Here is a 17,869-nt window from a genome sequence, read left to right as displayed (position 1 = left end):
GCAGCATTTTCATATAAGACAAAACTAGATATTCTTTCTAGAAACTTTTCAGCTTTATTGAGGAATTGTAGACAAATAAAATGTATGATAGTTCAAGTGTACATCATGATGATTTGATATACATATACATTGTGAAAGGATTCTTCCCATTTAGTTAGTGGAAAACTTGATATTCCTTCAATTACATTTTTAATAAAAGACCCACTCAGCATTTAACATAGATTTATTGAGCATTACTGTGTATCTTGTCCTTCAATGAATACAAAGCACAGTACTGTTCATGCCTCAAAAAATTTACAATCTAGCAGGGGAGATAAGACAAATAATAAATATAATATCAAGATAGAATGGGCTAAGTGGTATAAAAGAAATACAAAATGCTATGGAAACATACAAAAAAATTACTTTTTTGCTAATCATCTTTTTAAAATTTTTTTCTTTTTCTAGCTTAATTGAAATATAATTGATCTATAACATTGTGTAAATTTAAGGTGTACAGTGTGTTAATTTGATACACTATATTGCAAAATGATTACTACCATAGTGTTAGCTAACACCTCCATCATGTCACAAAAAACTACCATTTCTTCTTCTGTAGCAAGAACATTTAAGATCTACTCTCTTAGCAACTTTCAAGTATGTCATACAGTATTATTAGTTATAATCACCAAGCTGTACATTAGATTCCTAAGAAATTGTCAGTCTTATAACTGGCAGTTTGTACCCTTTGACCAACATCTCCCCATTCCTCCTCCCCCCAGCCCAGGTAACCACTCTGAGTTCAGCGTGGTTTTTTTGGCCGCACCACACTGCTTGTGGGATCCGCAGACCAGGGGTTGAAGCTGCGCCACCGCAGTGAAAATAACAAGTCCTAACCACGGACCACCAGGAAATTCCCAAAGTTCAGCTTTTTAAATTAATTATTTATTTATTTTAATAAATTTATTTATTTTATTTTTGGCTGTGTTGGGTCTTCGTTGCTTTGCTGTGTACAGGCTTTCTCTAGTTGTGGCGAGCGGGGGCTACTCATTGTTGTGGTGTGCAGGCTTCTCATTGTGCTGGCTTCTCTTGTTGCAAAGCACAGGCTCTAGGCATGCAGACTTCAGTAATTGTGGCATGAGGGCTCAGCAGTTGTGGCTCGTGGGCTCTAGAGTGCAGGCTCAGTAGTTGTGGCACACGGGCTTAGTTGCTCTGCGGCATGTGGGATCTTCCTGGACCAGGGCTTGAACCCGCGTCCCCTGCGTTGGCAGGCGGATTCTTAACCACTGCGCCACCAGGGAAGTCCCTCAGCTTTTTTTAGATTCCACATATAAGTTGTATCACACAGTATTTGTCTTTCTCTGTCTGACTTATTTCAGTTAGCATAACGCCCTCAAGTTTTGTCCAAATTGTCACAAATGGCAAGAAGAAAATTATTACTTTTAAACAGCACACTGAGGAAGTCCTCATGGAGACTACGCATTTGAGCTGAGCCTCTGAAGAATAGGTAAAATTTTAATGGACAGAGCTCTATCAGGAGTATATTCCAGATAGAAGAAACAGCGTAAACAAAGAAAAGCAGAAAAGACTTCAGGGAATATCCGGGTTGGATGGATTAAAGGTGGTGTGTATGGGAAAGTGTAGGAAAAGGAAATAATATGTTCCAAAGTAGGTGTAGGGTCTTGATTTTCACGCTAAGGTGTCCGGACAATATTCTGTTTACAATAGAGAAGATTGTTTATAATCTTCTTCACTAAAGAAGATTCTTTTTTCCCCCCTTGTTGGTTATTTATTTTAAATATATCAGTGTGTACATGTCAATCCCAAACTCCCTAACTATCCCTTCCCCCCACCCTTCCCCCCGGTAACCATAAGTTCGTTCTCTAAGTCTGTGAGTCTATTACTAAAGAAGATTCTTGAGGGAAGTGACCAGAACATCATCAGAACTGTGATATTTTAAGATTATTCCTGCAGTAGTGTGTACTTTGTACTGCAGTGGTGTAGTGAATTTAAAATACGTCCACATTTGGAATTTCCTGGCGGTCCAGTGGTTAGGACTCAGAGGTCTCATTGCCTAGGGCCCAGGTTCAAACCCTGGTCGGGGAACTAAGATCCCACAAGCCCCAGGGACCCGCCAAAAAAAATGAACTCAGAGTGGTGGTTACCTGGGCTGGGGGGAGGGGGAAATGGGGAGATGTTGGTCAAAGGGTACAAACTACCGGTTATAAGATTGACAAGTTCTTAGGAGTCTAATGTGCAGTAATAATAGTAGCAGGATCAGCAACAGCAGGTAATCTTTATCATACAGTGCTAAGCATTTACAGTAAAACAGATTACAGGTATTCCCCACTTTTTTGAAAGTTCGCTTTACACCACTCTGCTTTTACAAAAAATCTACATTAGTACCTGTTTTCGCTAACCGAAAGTAATCCAGAGAGGATTTTCACTTTTATGAAAAAAAGGCGAAAAGCAAAAAAATAGTGTTCGGCAGCGAGTGGTGTTACTGAGGCAAAGCGCACCCTTAGCAACGAGGGGAGTGGCACCGCCAAACTCCTTCCCTGGGAACTATACTCAGCGTCAAGCTGCCATAGCTTTGAACTATGTCTGTGCGCATCTGTGCTTTATCTTGATTTTGCGCTTCTGTTAGCAAGGTGTGTCCTACGGTAAATGCTTCTTCAGCTTAGGAAAGGTTTCACAGGAACTACTTTCAGATAGCGAGGGGAACCTGTATTTCATTTATTCTTCACGATTACCCTTTGAAATTGGTACTATTGTTCTCACCTCCATGTTACAGATGAGGAAACTTAACAAGATACACAAGTAGTAAAGACAGTATTTACACTCTAGAAGTATGACTTCAAAGCACCAACTTTTAGCCCCTATACCACATGGTGTATGGCTATCTTAGGTGGCAATACTACTTCTGTTACTATCACTAATAATAGCAGCAGTTGCGTGTTAGAGCTGGCTCATACCAGGAATTTTGCTAGCACATTGTAAAAGCACTGGTAGCTTGAAATTGGCCACAACATGAGTATTTACACCAAGGAAATCAGCAAATGCTACAAATGAGGACCTTTTATTGCAGAGAGCTACACACCACTGTTAATTCTCGCTATGTGACATATACTATTTTAAGCACTTTACATATATGAACTCATTTAAGCCTTGTAACAACCCTATGAGCCAGTAACTCTTATCACCCCCATTTTACAGATGAGGAAACCTAGGTATAGAGAGGGTAAGTAATTTGCCCAAAACCACAAAGCTGATTTCAGCTACTTGTGCCCAGCCCTCGACTGTGCCATTTATTACATTGTCATTAATGCAATAGAACTATATTCTGAACTGAGGGAATGGAAGGAGCTGCAAGGTCAGAGAAACTTTCTGAAAGTACTCAGTTTTCCTCACCACATCCACCCCTACCCAGAGTGTCTTAAATTTTTCTAAAATTATCATTCATCAGTCTAAACATATTTTCCTTTAGGACTTTGCTACTTTGCCCCTAATGTTTTTCTGGATCTGTAGTTCCAAAGGTTTAACTGCTGATAAATGTGAGTGGGTGTGTTGGCTAAGATCTGGTGAATTCACAAAGAAATCAAAGCTTAGAAAAAGAAAAGTCTAACCATCAAGACTTTTTGCGTCCAGTCCTACACTGAAATGTCTTCCCTGTTTCTCTCAAATAATCTCTAAAATGTCAAAGGGAGTCCTTTACTATCTCACAGGAGTAAATTTCTATGAAGGCCTTTGCAGACATAAGTAGTTAATTCTAATCTCCTTTAAAAAAAAAAAAAAAGGAAGAAAGAAAGAAACTTACATCAACTAATTCTTTCTCTACTTGGATTTTTCTCTTCTGGAATTGTTTTATTGTTTTGAGCTCTGTCTGAATCATGCCAATTTCTCTGGCTTTTTGATGGAACTGTCCCTCCAGCTCACTTATTTGTACAGTATATTTTTGTTCCTGTAGGCAAAAAAAAAAAAAGGTAAATGAGTTAGGAAAAAGAACAGCGGTCACACAGAGTCCTGTTCCATAAGAAGCCTTAAGCCATTTGTCTATCTTTGAAGAAATTGTTCCCTTTTTATTTTTGCTTTTGCATAAAGTTTTAATTTTTATTAAAAGAGACCAAGTGCCTTGAATAAGGAAAAAATTCTAAAATGAGCTGATCTTGTATAGAAAATGTAGATATTTATTTAAAAGAGGTATGAGGGACTTCCCTGGTGGCGCAGTGGTTAAGAATCTGCCTGCCAGTGCAGGGGACACAGGTTCGAGCCCTGGTCCGGGAAGATCCCACATGCCGCGGAGCAACTAAGCCCGTGTGCCACAACTACTGAGCCTGCGCTTTAGAGTGCGGGAGAGCCACAACTACTGAGCCCACATGCCACAACTACTGAAGCCCATGTACCTAGAGCCCATGCTCCGCAACGAGAGAAACCACCGCAATGAGAAGCCCACGCACTGCAATGAAGAGTAGCCCCCGCTCGCCACAACTAGAGAAAGCCTGTGTGCAGCAACAAAGATCCAACACAGCCTAAAAAAATAAATAAATAAATAAATAAATTTATAAAAATAAATAAAAGAGTTATGAGAAGACTGAACAAATCTTTAACCTGTAAGAAAAATAAATAACATCCCTGATCCTAAATTAAAATTAGTAAGCTAAGAGACAAAGGGAGGGCCAATATCTCATAAATAAAGAAGGAAGAAGGTGGGAGAAGGAGGAAGGAAAGGGGGAGACAGAGGAGGAGAAAAAAAAGAGAGAGGAGGAGAAAGGGAAGAGAAGGAGAGGGTAAGGAGAAAAAAAAAAAGAGGGAAATAGAGGAGAAAAAGGCCCAATAACACAATTAAAACATGAACAGGGCTTCCCTGGTGGCGCAGTGGTTGAGAATCTGCCTGCCAATGCAGGGCACACGGGTTCAAGCCCTGGTCTGGGAAGATCCCACATGCCGCAGAGCAACTAGGCCCGTGAGCCACAATTACTGAGCCTGCGCATCTGGAGCCTGTGCTCCGCAACAAGAGAGGCCACGATAATGAGAGGCCCGCGCACCGCGATGAAGAGTGGCCCCCACTTGCCACAACTAGAGAAAGCCCTCGCACAGAAACGAAGACCCAACACAGCCATAAATAAATAAATAAATAAATAAAAATTAAAAAAAGAAATACAAATGACTCTCAACCACATGAAAAAATGCTCAACCTAGCTCATAATAAGAGAAATGCAGGAAGGAGGAGGGAAGTGGGGCTTCAACATGGCGGCTGTGGCCCTGGTGGTGGCTACAGTGACGGCCTGGCCTGGGGAGGGCAGAGTTGGAGGTGGTGGTGTTCGCTCTCCCTAGGGGCTGTCAGGAGCTCAGCGGGGACCGAGCCTGGGAGGCCGGTCGGCAGCAGCACCTTTTGGCTTCTGGGACAGCGGCGGCAGCGTTCAGGTTCTAAATGGCTTCTAAGAAGTTGGGTGCAGATTTTCATGGGACTTTCAGTTACCTTGATGATGTCCCATTTAAGATAGGAGACAAATTCAAAACACTAGCTATAGTTGGTCTACCTATTGGCTTCTCCTTGCCTGACTGTTTGCAGGTTGTCAGAGAAGTACAGAATGGTTTCTCTTTGGAAAAGAAAACCATTGAGTGGGCTGAAGATATTAAGAAAATCCAAGAAGCCCAGTGGGAAGCAGAGCGCAAGGCTGAGGAAGCAGAAGCTAAAGTGAATTCTAAGAGTGGCCCAGAGGGTGACAGCAAAATGAGCTTCTCCAAGACTCACAGTACAGCCACAATGCCACCTCCTATCAATCCCATCCTTGCCAGCTTACAGCATAACATCACCCCGACTCGGGTCAGCAGCAGTGCCACAAGACAGAAAGTTCTCAGCCCACCCCACACAAAGGCAGATTTCAATCCTGCTGACTTTGAGTGTGAAGAAGACCTGTTTGATAATCTGGAGTTAAAAACTATTGATGAGAAGGAAGAGCTGAGAAACATTCTGGTAGGAACCAGTGGACCCATTATGGCCCAGTTATTGGACAGTAACTTGCCTAGAGGTGGCTCTGGGTCTGTGTTACAGGATGAGGAGGTCCTGGCATCCCTAGAGAGGGCAACCCCAGATTTCAAGCCTCTTAACAAACCCAATGGCTTTATAACCTTACCACAGTTGGGCAACTGTGAAAAGATGTCGCTGTCTTCCAAAGTGTCCCTCCCCCCCATCCCTGCAGTAAGCAATATCAAGTCCCTGTCCTTCCCCAAACTTGACTCTGATGACAGCAGTCAGAAGACAGCCAAGATGGCAAGCACTTTCCACAGCACATCCTGCCTCCGCAGTGGCACGTTCCAGAATTCCCTAAAGCCTTCCACCCAAAGCAGTGCCAGTGAGCTCAATGGGCATCATACTCTTGGGCTTTCAGCTTTGAATTTGGACAGTGGCACAGAGGTGCCAACCCTGACCCATTCTCAGATGCCTTCCCTCTCTGTCTTGTCTGTGTGCACAGAAGAATCATCACCTCCAAATACCTGTCCCAAGGTCACACCTCCTAATTCCTCAATGTCACAAGTGCCCAACACTCCCAGCTGTCCCCAGGCTTATTCTGAAATGCAGACTCTGTCCCCCAGTGAGCGGCAATGTGTGGAGACGGTGATCAACATGGACTACTCATATGAGTGTGTCTTGAAAGCCGTGAAGAAGAAAGGAGAGAATATTGAGCAGATTCTCGACTATCCCTTTGCACATGGACAGCTCTGTGAGAAGGGCTTTGACCCTCTTTTAGTGGAAGAGGCTCTGGAAATGCAGCAGTGTTCAGAGGAAAAGATGATGGAGTTTCTTCAGTTAATGAGCAAATTTAAGGAAATGGGCTTTGAACTGAAAGATATTAAGGAAGTTCTGCTATTACACAACAATGACCAGGACACTGCTTTGGAAGACCTCATGGCTCGGGCGGGAGCCAGCTGAGACCAGGCCCTGCCTAGGCCCTGCCACGGAGCCCCCGCTGCCGAAGGTCCTGAGGAGACCACCTGTGGGGAGGAAGGGGCACACTTCCGGATTTTCTTTTGGGGGTGGAAGGTCAGGTGTAGAGACTGTGCTTGCCAAGTCTCTATGAGCCTAGGTCCTGAGCTGGGGAGAAAGTGGGGAAGATTTGGGCATGCAAATGCCCCCAGAACTGTCCTGGCTCCTTCCATAGTAAAAGTATTTGTATTCTGAGAAGTGTCCTTCCCACCTTGGCCATCCAGAGAGACTTCTCTGGTCTTTCTGGGGTCTGTATGGCCTCAGCCGAAACCTGGCCCAGCTGCCAAAAGGAACTGGGGAGAAGGAGGTGGGAGGGCCAGACTCAGTGCCGCTTTGGGGCTAGATGTTTCCCTTCTCTGCAAGGGTGGACTGACCTCTAATCCAAGTTGAGTGCAATTGAAAGGTTCTTCCAGGGTTTTGTTTTTTTCCCCTTTTAACGACGTCACTTAGTGTTACACTGGTTCTGCAATGTCTCTGAGGTGCAAAGAATGCCCTTTTCCCCTTGGGGCCCTGAGTTTGCCTTTTCTGCCAGGCAGTTACCATACTTCCCTGCCCCAGACTGTTTCTTTTGGCCTGGTTTGGACCACAGTCTTCTGCTACCCCAGATTTTAGAGCCCTCTGCTCTAGAAAACAGTTGTCAGTTTAAGAAATCATTGGCCCCTTCCCAGCACATCAAGTGGGGAAGAAAGAGGCTGTGATTTAGTCACCCAGCACTAACTCCCCCTCAATTCTCCCTGGAGAACAGCCTCTCCCTCCCAGCCCCTTGCTCTAGGATGACACAATGAATAACACCTAGTCATAGAAATCAGTCTCTTTGGTTTGTTTTGTATTATGTTGTACATCATTAAAGATCTAAATACAAAGGATATACAGTCTTGATGAATCTAAAGTAATTTGCTAACTATTTTGATTCTTCAGAGAGAACTACTAATAAAAATCTAAAAGGTAAAAAAAAAAAAAGAAATGCAAATTGAAGTACACTGAAATATCATTTCTTACCTATGTTGACAAAAATCCATTTTGACAATATACTCTGGTATATTGTGGAGACATGGATAGAAGTTAGATTTCTCAGAATATACCATGTTTGATAGATTTTACTTTGGAACCATATAAATATTTTACATAATTCTAATTATATAATTACATAATTGTACATTAAATTAAACTTTTTAAAGCAACTCCTAAAAATTAAAAGCAAAATGTGTTGTTGAGTTGGTGGCATACCCTCACAGGAAGGAATTATTTCAAATCATTTTTAAACCTTGTTAATTTGATTGTAGATCCCTATCAGTATATATCCTAAGGGGAAAAGTGCCCCCCCCAAATCTTAAACTGTATCCACTAATTTATGTTGGTGGTAGTATTAATATTAGTATTCTGTGCCTATTGATGTATTAAGGTTTGAAGAAAATACACAATTATACTGGTATCATTAAGAACCAGGGTTTTTGGTGAGGAAGAAAGGAGACACAGATAAAGTTAAGTAAAAACGCTGTACTCCTGCATCTGAATTTAAAGTATTAGTATGGGCTCATGATATATTTTAATCTTCAAAAACTATATATTTCCTAGCTCTGTCCACTGAAAAGCCCTAGAGCTCAAGATCAGTAAACACCACTACTACCAGATGGTTTTCTACAATAACAAAATTTTATGTTATTTTTGAGCTTCTGTACAATCAAGTGTGTGGGCTTTAAGGTCACTGAGCTGCTCAGAGGATCTACTCACTTGTTCTCCTTGTGTCTTAAATATCTGAACTTGCCAGAAACCTGACCACCAGTAAGTGACCACCAATGTACATACCAATTTTTCCTTCTCTTCTTGGGCTTTTTGCTTAGTTTCATTCAATTGCTGTTTCAGTTTTTCAATCTGTAGAAAATGGAAATACAGAGGAAGGTAAAGAAATTACTCTGCATCCTAACTTAATTAAGTAGCCTAGTTTTCACATGATATTAAAACCAGTAGGGTTGGAGACGTGGAGTAAGGTGGGAAGACAAGAATAGAGGACATAATCCACACTGTTAACTTGCTATTGCCAGCTTCTAAAACTTGGCTATCATCACAATTGCCTGGATAACATGTGTGTGTGTGTGTGTGTGTGTGGTAAAAAACACAACATTAAATTTACCATCTTAACCATTTTTAAGTATATATTCACATTGTTGTGCAGTAGATCTCTGGAAATTTTTCATCTTGCAAAACAGAAACTCTATGTTCATGAGACACTAATTCCTTCTCTTCCCTCCCCCTAGCCTTTCTGCATTGTTTCTATGATTTTGACTACTTCAGATATGTCCACTGAAGAAAAACCACACAACCTGAAAGTTGTGAATTAAGTTTTATTCTAGGATTATACTGAGGGCTATAGCCTGGGAAACAGCCTCTCAGAGAGCTCTGAGGAACTGCTCAGAAGAGTTAAGAGAGGAGCCAGGATATATAGGAGTTTCTTACTGGAAAAAAACATGTAGTCAGACATCAAAAGATTACTACTAATCACAAGGAATGGTCATTTCAAGTTAATGATTTTAGTGCTTTTCTATGTAAGGGAAGATGCAACATCTGGGCTTGTAATTATTCCTTAGATATGCATCTTAACTATCTAGGGTCAGTATCCAAAGCACAGAAGGCTTCCTGTTTTTCTCCATCCTGAATTCCCCTCAGGACACACCGTGGGGGGAGGCAGGTGGTGGGTAGGGGTAGGGGCTGCAATGGCTGATGGCTTGATCCTTATAGAACCGGAATAGTGGGCAACGTTCATTGTTTACTGGAATGTCGGGCAACATTCCCTGTCCACATACACTTCACATGAGTGGACTCATACAGTATTTGTCCTTTTGTAACTGGCTTATTTCACTTAGCATAATGGCCTTGAGGTTCGTCTATGTTGTAGCATATGACAGGATTTCCTTCTTCTTTTTTTTTTTTTGTCAAAATATTTATTATCACAGTATTCAAATGTGTTCTTAAGCTTCTCTCCCACTATTCAGTGGCATCCAGATGTAAGCAATTCTGCTGGATTTATTTATCATCTGTAGTAATGTTGCTGCTGAAGCTCAAATTGGATGATGTCGAAAATCCCAATTCCTCAGTAAACCAGAGTGAACTCTCTTCTGATATATCTGAATTTCTCTCCAAAAGGGAAAGGTACCAAACCCCGGTTGAGATGTGCCACTACGTTTATGACTTCCCATTTTGAGCAGACGTTGTTTATCTTTTTGTTGTAGAATTTACTGTTACAACTTTATTCTGATCTTAATGCAAAGTCTTTGCTGTTCACTGACCACACTTACCCTTCTGGGTAAGAGGAAAAGGATCCTGCCTGATGGGCTTCTGATTTTTTTTTTTTTTTTTAAGATTTATTGATTGATTGATTGCTATGTTGGGTCTTCGTTTCTGTGCTAGGGCTTTCTCTAGTTGCGGCAAGCAGGGGCCACTCTTCATCGCGTTGCGCGGGCCTCTCACTATCGTGGCCTCTCTTGTTGTGGGGCACAGGCTCCAGACGCGCAGGCTCAGTAGTTGTGGCTCACGGGCCTAGCTGCTCCGCGGCATGTGGGATCTTCCCAGACCAGGGCTCGAGCCCGTGTCCCCTGCATTAGCAGGCAGATTCTCAACCACTGCGCCACCAGGGAAGCCCGGGCTTCTGATTTTTGTAAGAGTATTTCATGAGCTTCTCTTAATATGTGGGCAGATTTGCACCAGTTTTTTAATAGTTCTTTAGTATGGTAGAAAAGTGATCCTCTTATTTTGGCCTTTCTACAGAGAGGAAAATAAAACTTTGAATAAAGTGAATTGCAAAGACATTGCAGTAGCAGTCTCAGAGATGGTAAGAGTGGTCAAGAATTTTTGGCTTCCAAAAAGGATGGTTGCATTTCATTAGATGGTTCTTTTTTTTTTTTTTTGGCTGTGCGGCCTCTGGGATCTTAGTTCCCCGACCAGGGATCAAACCCATGCCCCCTACATTGGAAGCATGGAGTCTTAACCACTGGACTGCCAGGGAAGTCCCAAGGTTCAGTTTTTACTGGGGAAAGCCAGTGTTTTACACTTGTTCACACCATGACTTTTCCTGCTGTTCTTTCAGATGTCCTGATTAACTTCCTAAAGGAGGTGGCCGCGGCTGCCCCTGCACTGCCGTTTTACTACTATCACATTCCTGCCTTGACAGGGGTAAAGAGTAAGTACTGCTTCTTTTCATGTTTCTTCACCTTCACCTCTCCCATCGTACCCTATTTCACTAAGAAACCCCGACTCCACCCCACCTCACCCTGTGTCACGAAAGCATAAGACTGTTGACTAGATGGTTCCAACAGCTCCAAAATAAGTCACTCTTATCAAAAATAAGTCAGCCCTTATCAATCATTGACACCACCTTATAATGGAAGATTTTTAATTATGAAAGACGAGTTGACCCCTTCGTACTTGTAGCAGACAACTTGTGTCTGTCACACACACCCCTCTGTCTTACGTGGGAAGACATAGCCTGTAAGCCCCGCTAAGACAGGGATTGGGTCTACCTTGTACCCTACTGTGTTCTCAGCATCTGGCACGCAGGAAGGTACTCCGATCTCTTCTCACTTTTCTTTTAGGTTTTCTTTTATCATTATCGTACTTCTCCAGCAAGAAGATTGTTACAGTTAGATGAAATTTCTTAGGAGGTTATTTTTAAAATCCCATTCCTTTCTAACTTCCTTAGAAGAAAAAATAGAAGTTGTGCTTTATAAATATCCATCTATTGTCTTCAAGGAACAGAAGATTTAGGGTTACAATTTGACAAGTACAGAGGAACTAGGAGGCAAGGGCAAGTGATTATGTTCAATATGTTCAATCTGCAGCCAGTTGCAGCTGAGAGCAGCCCCTGGCAGCTCAGTGCAGATGTGTGGCGCTAGATGAGATGTCCTCTGTTAATTTCTGGGGGTGTACAGGTGAATGAGACATATATTGTTTTGAACAGTTCGTGCTGAGGAGTTGTTGGATGGAATTCAGGATAAGATCCCCACCTTCCAAGGGCTGAAATTCAGTGACACAGATCTCTTAGACTTCAGGCAATGTGTTGATCAGAATCGCCAGCAACAGTTTGCTTTCCTTTTTGGGGTGGATGAGGTAAGTTTCCCCCTGGCATGTCCCAGCAGGTTAGTTTCCCTCTGCAACAATTGATGTAGCCGCTTATATAGTAGCATCTTTTCTCTTCTCTTTTTCATCAAAGTTAATACTCTTTGTCTGTTTCTGATCAGCAACTGTTGAGTGCTCTGGTGATGGGAGCGACTGGAGCAGTGGGCAGGTAAGCAGGACTCATTTTCCCAGTGCTTATTAGTGTAAAATCCCCCACGGAGGCAATCATCGCCTGCGCAGTTGTATTCCTTGCAAGTACACCTTTTCTAATAGAAATTGCCTTTCTTTGCCACATTCTCGTAGTGAAAAGGAATGAACTAGGGCTTAGCACTTTGTTAGCGACTCAGTCACTCTTATAAGAAGCATCTGTTGCAGTTAGGGGTGAGGCACAGAAGCTGAGAGCATGCACAGAACTTCTTTATCAGAAATTACTTGGTTACAAATAACAGAAAGCCATTCAAACTAGCTTATGTGAAAGAAGGTAAGTTATTATAAAATACTGGGAAATTTCATAAAACCCAAGGGGAGGCAGTGCAGTGAGGTCTCAGAGAAGATGAGAACCTAAAACCGCAAAGCTCTCAACAGCCAAGGCAGATCGTTCTCCACCTGTGGTCCTTTGGACATCTGTTTATTTGCCTTTCTCTCCAGATGGGCTTTCTCTTCTTCAGCATGCACGTGGCCAGTCATGGTGCCCAAATGGGGCATCTCAGGATATCACTAGATAGCACTGCCAAGTCAGGTGTCCATGTAAGGTCCAGTCAGCTGCAGCTAGGAAGGTAGAATCATGTGGCCTGATGTCTACTCAGCAGAAGGCCTACGGACGTTCAATTTAGCATGTCCACTGCACGTGTTAACCTAGTTCAGTAGCAATGTGCCTGCAAGCAGATTGACTGAACTATTTACATTAACTGAAAGTGTATTTCCTCCCTGTGGGAAAAGTACAGGGGAAGCAAAGTAATATAGCATATCTTGGTGAGCATGGCTTTGATGAGGAGTAGTTGGGTTGGATGTAATGGTAAGTAATGGTTTGTTCACTGAGCCAGGATGCCTGCAACATCCATCATCACTACAGGCCATTTCCGCCAAGGAAACCTGAATGCCTGGATCTGCTGACCCTGGAAATTCTTACTTTTTAGACTTTTTTTTTTTTCTGGCCTCCATACTAGGCATTTTTATTCTGTCAACAGAATCTTATCCTGGGTAGATCTCAGCCATCCTCACTTGGCTGTTCTTCTCCACTCCAACAGACCTTCAGAAAACTATAGTTGTGGGCAGGCCTCTGTTCCTTGCTGGCTCTTGGCCAGAGGCTTCAGTTTCTCACAACATTATGGCAGCTTTCTTAGCCCAGAAAGGGAGATCCCGCCCTCCTTGGCGCCGCGATCAGAGCCATTTCGCCGCCGCCGCCGCTGCAGCCTTTGACTCCGTGCGTGTGGCTTTGCGTTCGCTGTGTGTCCGTCGCTAAGGCCGAAGCCACGGACGGTCCTAAGAGGGCTGTGCTCTCGGGTACCAGGAAGCAGACGCCGGTAAGGGAAAGACGTCCTTGTCACCCGGTGGGCCCCGCGGTTCTGCAGCCGGGCTTTGTTGCCGGGGGCGGGGAGGGCTCCTTCTTTTTTTTTAAAGCTGCATAATATTCCATTGTATGTGTACACCACATTTTCTTTATTCACTCATCCATCAACAGACATTTGGGTTGTTTCCACATCTTGACTATATGAATGTGAATAATGTTTATGTGAATAATGTTTATATGAATAATGTTTCAAAAACATGGGTGTGCAATTGTCTCTTCAAGATCCTGCTTTAAATTCTCTTGGAAATGTACCCCAAAGTGAGACTGTTGGATCATATGATAATTCTATTTTTAATTTTTTGAGGAACCTCTGTACTGTTTTCCATAATGGCTACACCATTTCACACTCCCACCAATGGTGCACAAGGATTCCAATTTATCTACATCCTCAGCAACACTTGCTATTTTCTGTTTTTGTTTTCTGTTTTTACTTTTTGGCCCTGAGGCACGTGGGATCTTAGCTCCCCGACGAGGGATTGAACCCGCAACCCCTGCATTGGAAGGTGAAGTCTTAACCACTAGATCGCCAGGGAAGTCCCTTGTTTTTCTGATAGTAACCATCTTAATGGGTGTGAAGTGATGACTTGGAGTTTTGATTTGCACTTCTCTTAAATGAGGAATTTTTTAAAGAAAAGTTTCAAGAACAGTACAAAGAATTCTCATATACTCTCCACCCAATTTTGCCACATTTGCTTTCCCTCTATGATAGGTCTATCTAAATATATGTATATATGATACAGATGTTTGAAACTTTTTTCTGGAGCATGTGAAAATAAGTCTAGGACATCATACCCCTGTACCCCAAAATATTTCAGTATGTATTTCCTAAGAAAAAGGACAATCTCTTAGAAGCACAGTACAATGATCAAAATTGGGAAATTTAACACTGATAAAATACTATTATTTAATCTATAGTCCATGTTCAAATTTTGCCATCAATTGTCCTAATGGTGTCCTTTTATTGTAACTTTCCTTTTCCTGGCCCAGGATGTAATCCCTGATTATGATTAAACTTAGTTGTCATATATCCTAGTCTCTTTAATCTGGGGCAGTTTCTCAGTCTTTGTCTTTTATGATATCAAAGTTTTTGAAAAATACTGGCCAGGGTTGGAGTTGTCTGATGTTTCTTCATGAGAAGATTCAGGTTATGCCTTTTTGGCAGGCATACACTGCCTAAGTGATGATGTATCCTTGTCACTGCATCACATCATGAGGTGACTGACGTTAACTGTAGTCAGCTGGTTAAGATTGTGTCTGCCAGGTTTCTCCACTTAAAAGTTACTATTTTTCCTTTTGTAATTATTAAGTATTTTGGGGGAAGATATTTTGAGACTATGCAAATATCCTTCTGCTCATCAAAATTTCACCCACTAGTTTTAGCATCCACTGTTGTTCTTGACTGAATCAATTATTACTCTGAAGCCAAATGGTGACTTTTCTAATTCCATCATTCCATGGAAATTTAATAATTTACTGCATTCCACTATAAGGAAAAACTTTCTATTCTCCCTTATTTACTTATTTAAATAAATTTATTTGTTTTTGGCCGTGTTGGGTCTTCGTTGCTGCGAGCAGGTTTTCTCTAGTTGTGGTGAGCAGGGGCTACTCTTCATTGCAGTGCACAGCCTTCTCATTGCGGTGGCTTCTCTTGTTGCAGAGCACAGGCTCTAGGTGTGCGGGCTTCAGCAGTTGTGGCACATGGGCTCAGTAGTTGTGGCACACGGGATTAGTTGCTCCATGGCATGTGGGGTCTTCCCAGACCAGGGCTCGAACCTGTGTCCCCTGCATTGGCAGGAAGATTCCTAACCACTGTGCCACCAAGGAAGTCCCTCTCCCTTATTTATTAATGTATGTGTTTATCTATTAGTTGTACACACTCACGGACTCATTTTGTTCAGTTATAATTTATTATAATGTCATTATTTATTTTGAATATCCCAGATTTGGTCAATGGGAGCCCCTTCAAGCTACCCACCGTGTCCTTTAATTTTTTTTTTACTGACTCCTGTCACAAGATATTCCAAATTCATTTTTTAGTTCAAATTCATTTTTCACTCTCCCTGCTCCAGTCTTAGAATCAATCATTTCTCCAAGGATGCTGGTATGTTTTAGTAGGAAATCTAAGTAGCTTTTTAAACTAAAAATTCCTTGACGTGGTTATAGAATCAGAAGATACAGAAGTGAAATACTGTTGTAAATAATCTTAGAATAGTTTAAGGAAACCCTGAAAATGTTTTAAAATAAATTGAGACAGTCCTCAGTCATGTAGGACAGGCGTAAAATATAATTAGATTTATTTTGTGTTGACTGAACAAAGCCTTAAGTACCAAAACCCATAAGTGAAATCTCCTAATTTTTTCCAAGATATGATAGTTTTCAAAACACACTTCACTTCTAATATTTCTATAATTAACATGAAGTAAGACTATAAACAGTTTAAAGTTTAAGCAAATAACGCATTTCTAGGATATAGTAGAATGAGTAACAAAACTCTAAGAGAGCTAATTGACCAGGGTATATTGAATCTATTTTACTTCTTCCTCCCAAAGTAGTTTCTTTGGTTTTAATGGATATCTGTGATTGTGAGAAAATTATGTATTTGCTACAGCCAGATGCTGGTCTTTGATACATGGAGGCAGATGAAAATCAGGAAATACCAGTGATACCGATAAATGCAGACCAATATCAATTAGCTAATGCAGACCACAAAGCTTCTATATAATGAATTCTGAAAATTATTTGCATGGCTGGCCTAAAGGCTTATTTTAGAATAATACTTTATAGCAGACAATTTTAATAATGCATACTATTCAAAGAGTAATTTTAAAAATGGAAGTCGCCTAGGAAAGAGGGTTAAAAAAAAGTAATGTACAAAAAAATTACACTTTATTTAATAAAACACACAAAATCCACACAAATGTTCAGTTGTCCGATTTCTCTGATATGTTTCCAATATCATCTTGATCTTAGTTTTGATTTCTATTAACTTTTTCAAAGCATCAGTGCAATCACAAGCCATTCATTCACGCATGCAAAAATATTTTAATGAGTGCCTACTATGTGCCAGGCCCATACTAGGTGCTGGAGATACAGCACTCAACGACAATTTAAAAAGGCCCCCAATTCTTTACTTCTGTGAGGTTTCATTCTAATTAGGAAAAGAGAAAATAAATACATAAGTAACATGCATATAGTATGACAGAAGATAATAAATATTACAAAGAAAATAAAATAAGGGAGATGGTTTTAATTTTAAACAGGGTAGTGAGCAAGCGTCTCCCTGAAAATGTGGCATTTGAAAAAAATTATGGAATGATTCATGAATTTGCATGTCATCCTTATGTAGAAGAAATGCTCTGCATCACTCCAATATGTATACTGAAGCAAACACATAAAAACAATGAAAAATGGGTTAAGGAACATATAAAAGATGCTCAAGCGACTAGTAATCAGGAAAATACAAATTAAAGTGACATACCAATTTATACACATAAAATTGAGCAAAAATTATTAAGTATAATATCAAGTGTTCACAAAGATGTGGATAAATGGGAACTCACTTTAATACATTGCTTGTGAAAGTATAAATTGGTATAACCTCTTTGGAGTTCAATTTAAACCCTTGTGAAGTTGAAATTATGCATACCTCATAATATAGTAATTTAACTCCTAAGTGTCTACTCTAGAGAAACTCTCACACATGGGCACAAGCAGACATACACAAGAATGTTTACTGAAGGTCTATTTGTAATAATGAAAAAATGGAGTCTAACTGACCCATAGGGTGGTATGAACAAATAAATTTTGGTTTATTTATTTATTTGATGGAATATTATAAAGCAGTTAATAATGAATGAAAAAATAAAGCATGCTGGGACTTCCCTGGTGGCGCAGTGGTTAAGAATCCGCCTGCCAATGCAGGGGTCACGGGTTCGAGCCCTGGTCTGGGAAAATCCCACATGCCATGGAGCAACTAAGCCCATGTACCACAACTACTGAGCCTGTTCTCTAGAGCCTGCGAGCCACAACTACTGAGCCCGCGAGCCACAACTACTGAAGCCCGCATGCCTAGAGCCCGTGCTCTGCAACAAGAGAAGACAACGCAATGAGAAGCCTGCGCACCGCAACAAAGAGTAGCCCCCGCTTGCCGCAACTAGAGAAAGCCTGTGCACAGCAACGAAGACCCAACATAGCCAAAAATAAATAAAATAAAATAAAAAAAA

General features: G+C 41.3%; 3 protein-coding genes across 3 annotated transcripts in view; 2 read left to right on the top strand and 1 right to left on the bottom strand.

The window, feature by feature from the left end:
- Positions 1–17,869, bottom strand: part of BBOF1 (basal body orientation factor 1) — a 43,301-nt gene that overhangs the window by 22,178 nt on the left and 3,254 nt on the right. The window contains exons 3-4 of the mRNA XM_061181042.1: positions 8,774–8,839; positions 3,797–3,940 (exon numbers count right to left, since the gene is read on the bottom strand). Of these exons, the coding sequence (XP_061037025.1) occupies positions 3,797–3,940; positions 8,774–8,839 (210 nt within the window). The remainder of the gene's footprint in view (positions 1–3,796; positions 3,941–8,773; positions 8,840–17,869) is intronic.
- LOC133085591 (ubiquitin-associated protein 1-like) lies at positions 5,319–6,951 on the top strand. The gene has a single exon (XM_061182719.1). It carries the CDS (start codon positions 5,411–5,413, stop codon positions 6,911–6,913), a length of 1,503 nt encoding a protein of 500 aa, XP_061038702.1. The 5' UTR covers positions 5,319–5,410; the 3' UTR covers positions 6,914–6,951.
- On the top strand, positions 11,024–14,657 carry LOC133085783 (N-acetylneuraminate lyase-like). The gene is made up of 5 exons (XM_061182954.1): positions 11,024–11,141; positions 11,919–12,067; positions 12,199–12,245; positions 13,425–13,599; positions 14,634–14,657. The coding sequence occupies exons 1-5, from the start codon at positions 11,024–11,026 to the stop codon at positions 14,655–14,657; spliced, it is 513 nt and encodes a 170-aa protein (XP_061038937.1).

The sequence above is a fragment of the Eubalaena glacialis genome, chromosome 2 (genome assembly GCF_028564815.1).
Source record: "Eubalaena glacialis isolate mEubGla1 chromosome 2, mEubGla1.1.hap2.+ XY, whole genome shotgun sequence".
Lineage (NCBI taxonomy): Eukaryota > Metazoa > Chordata > Mammalia > Artiodactyla > Balaenidae > Eubalaena > Eubalaena glacialis.
This window is presented reverse-complemented; position numbering and strand designations above follow the sequence as displayed.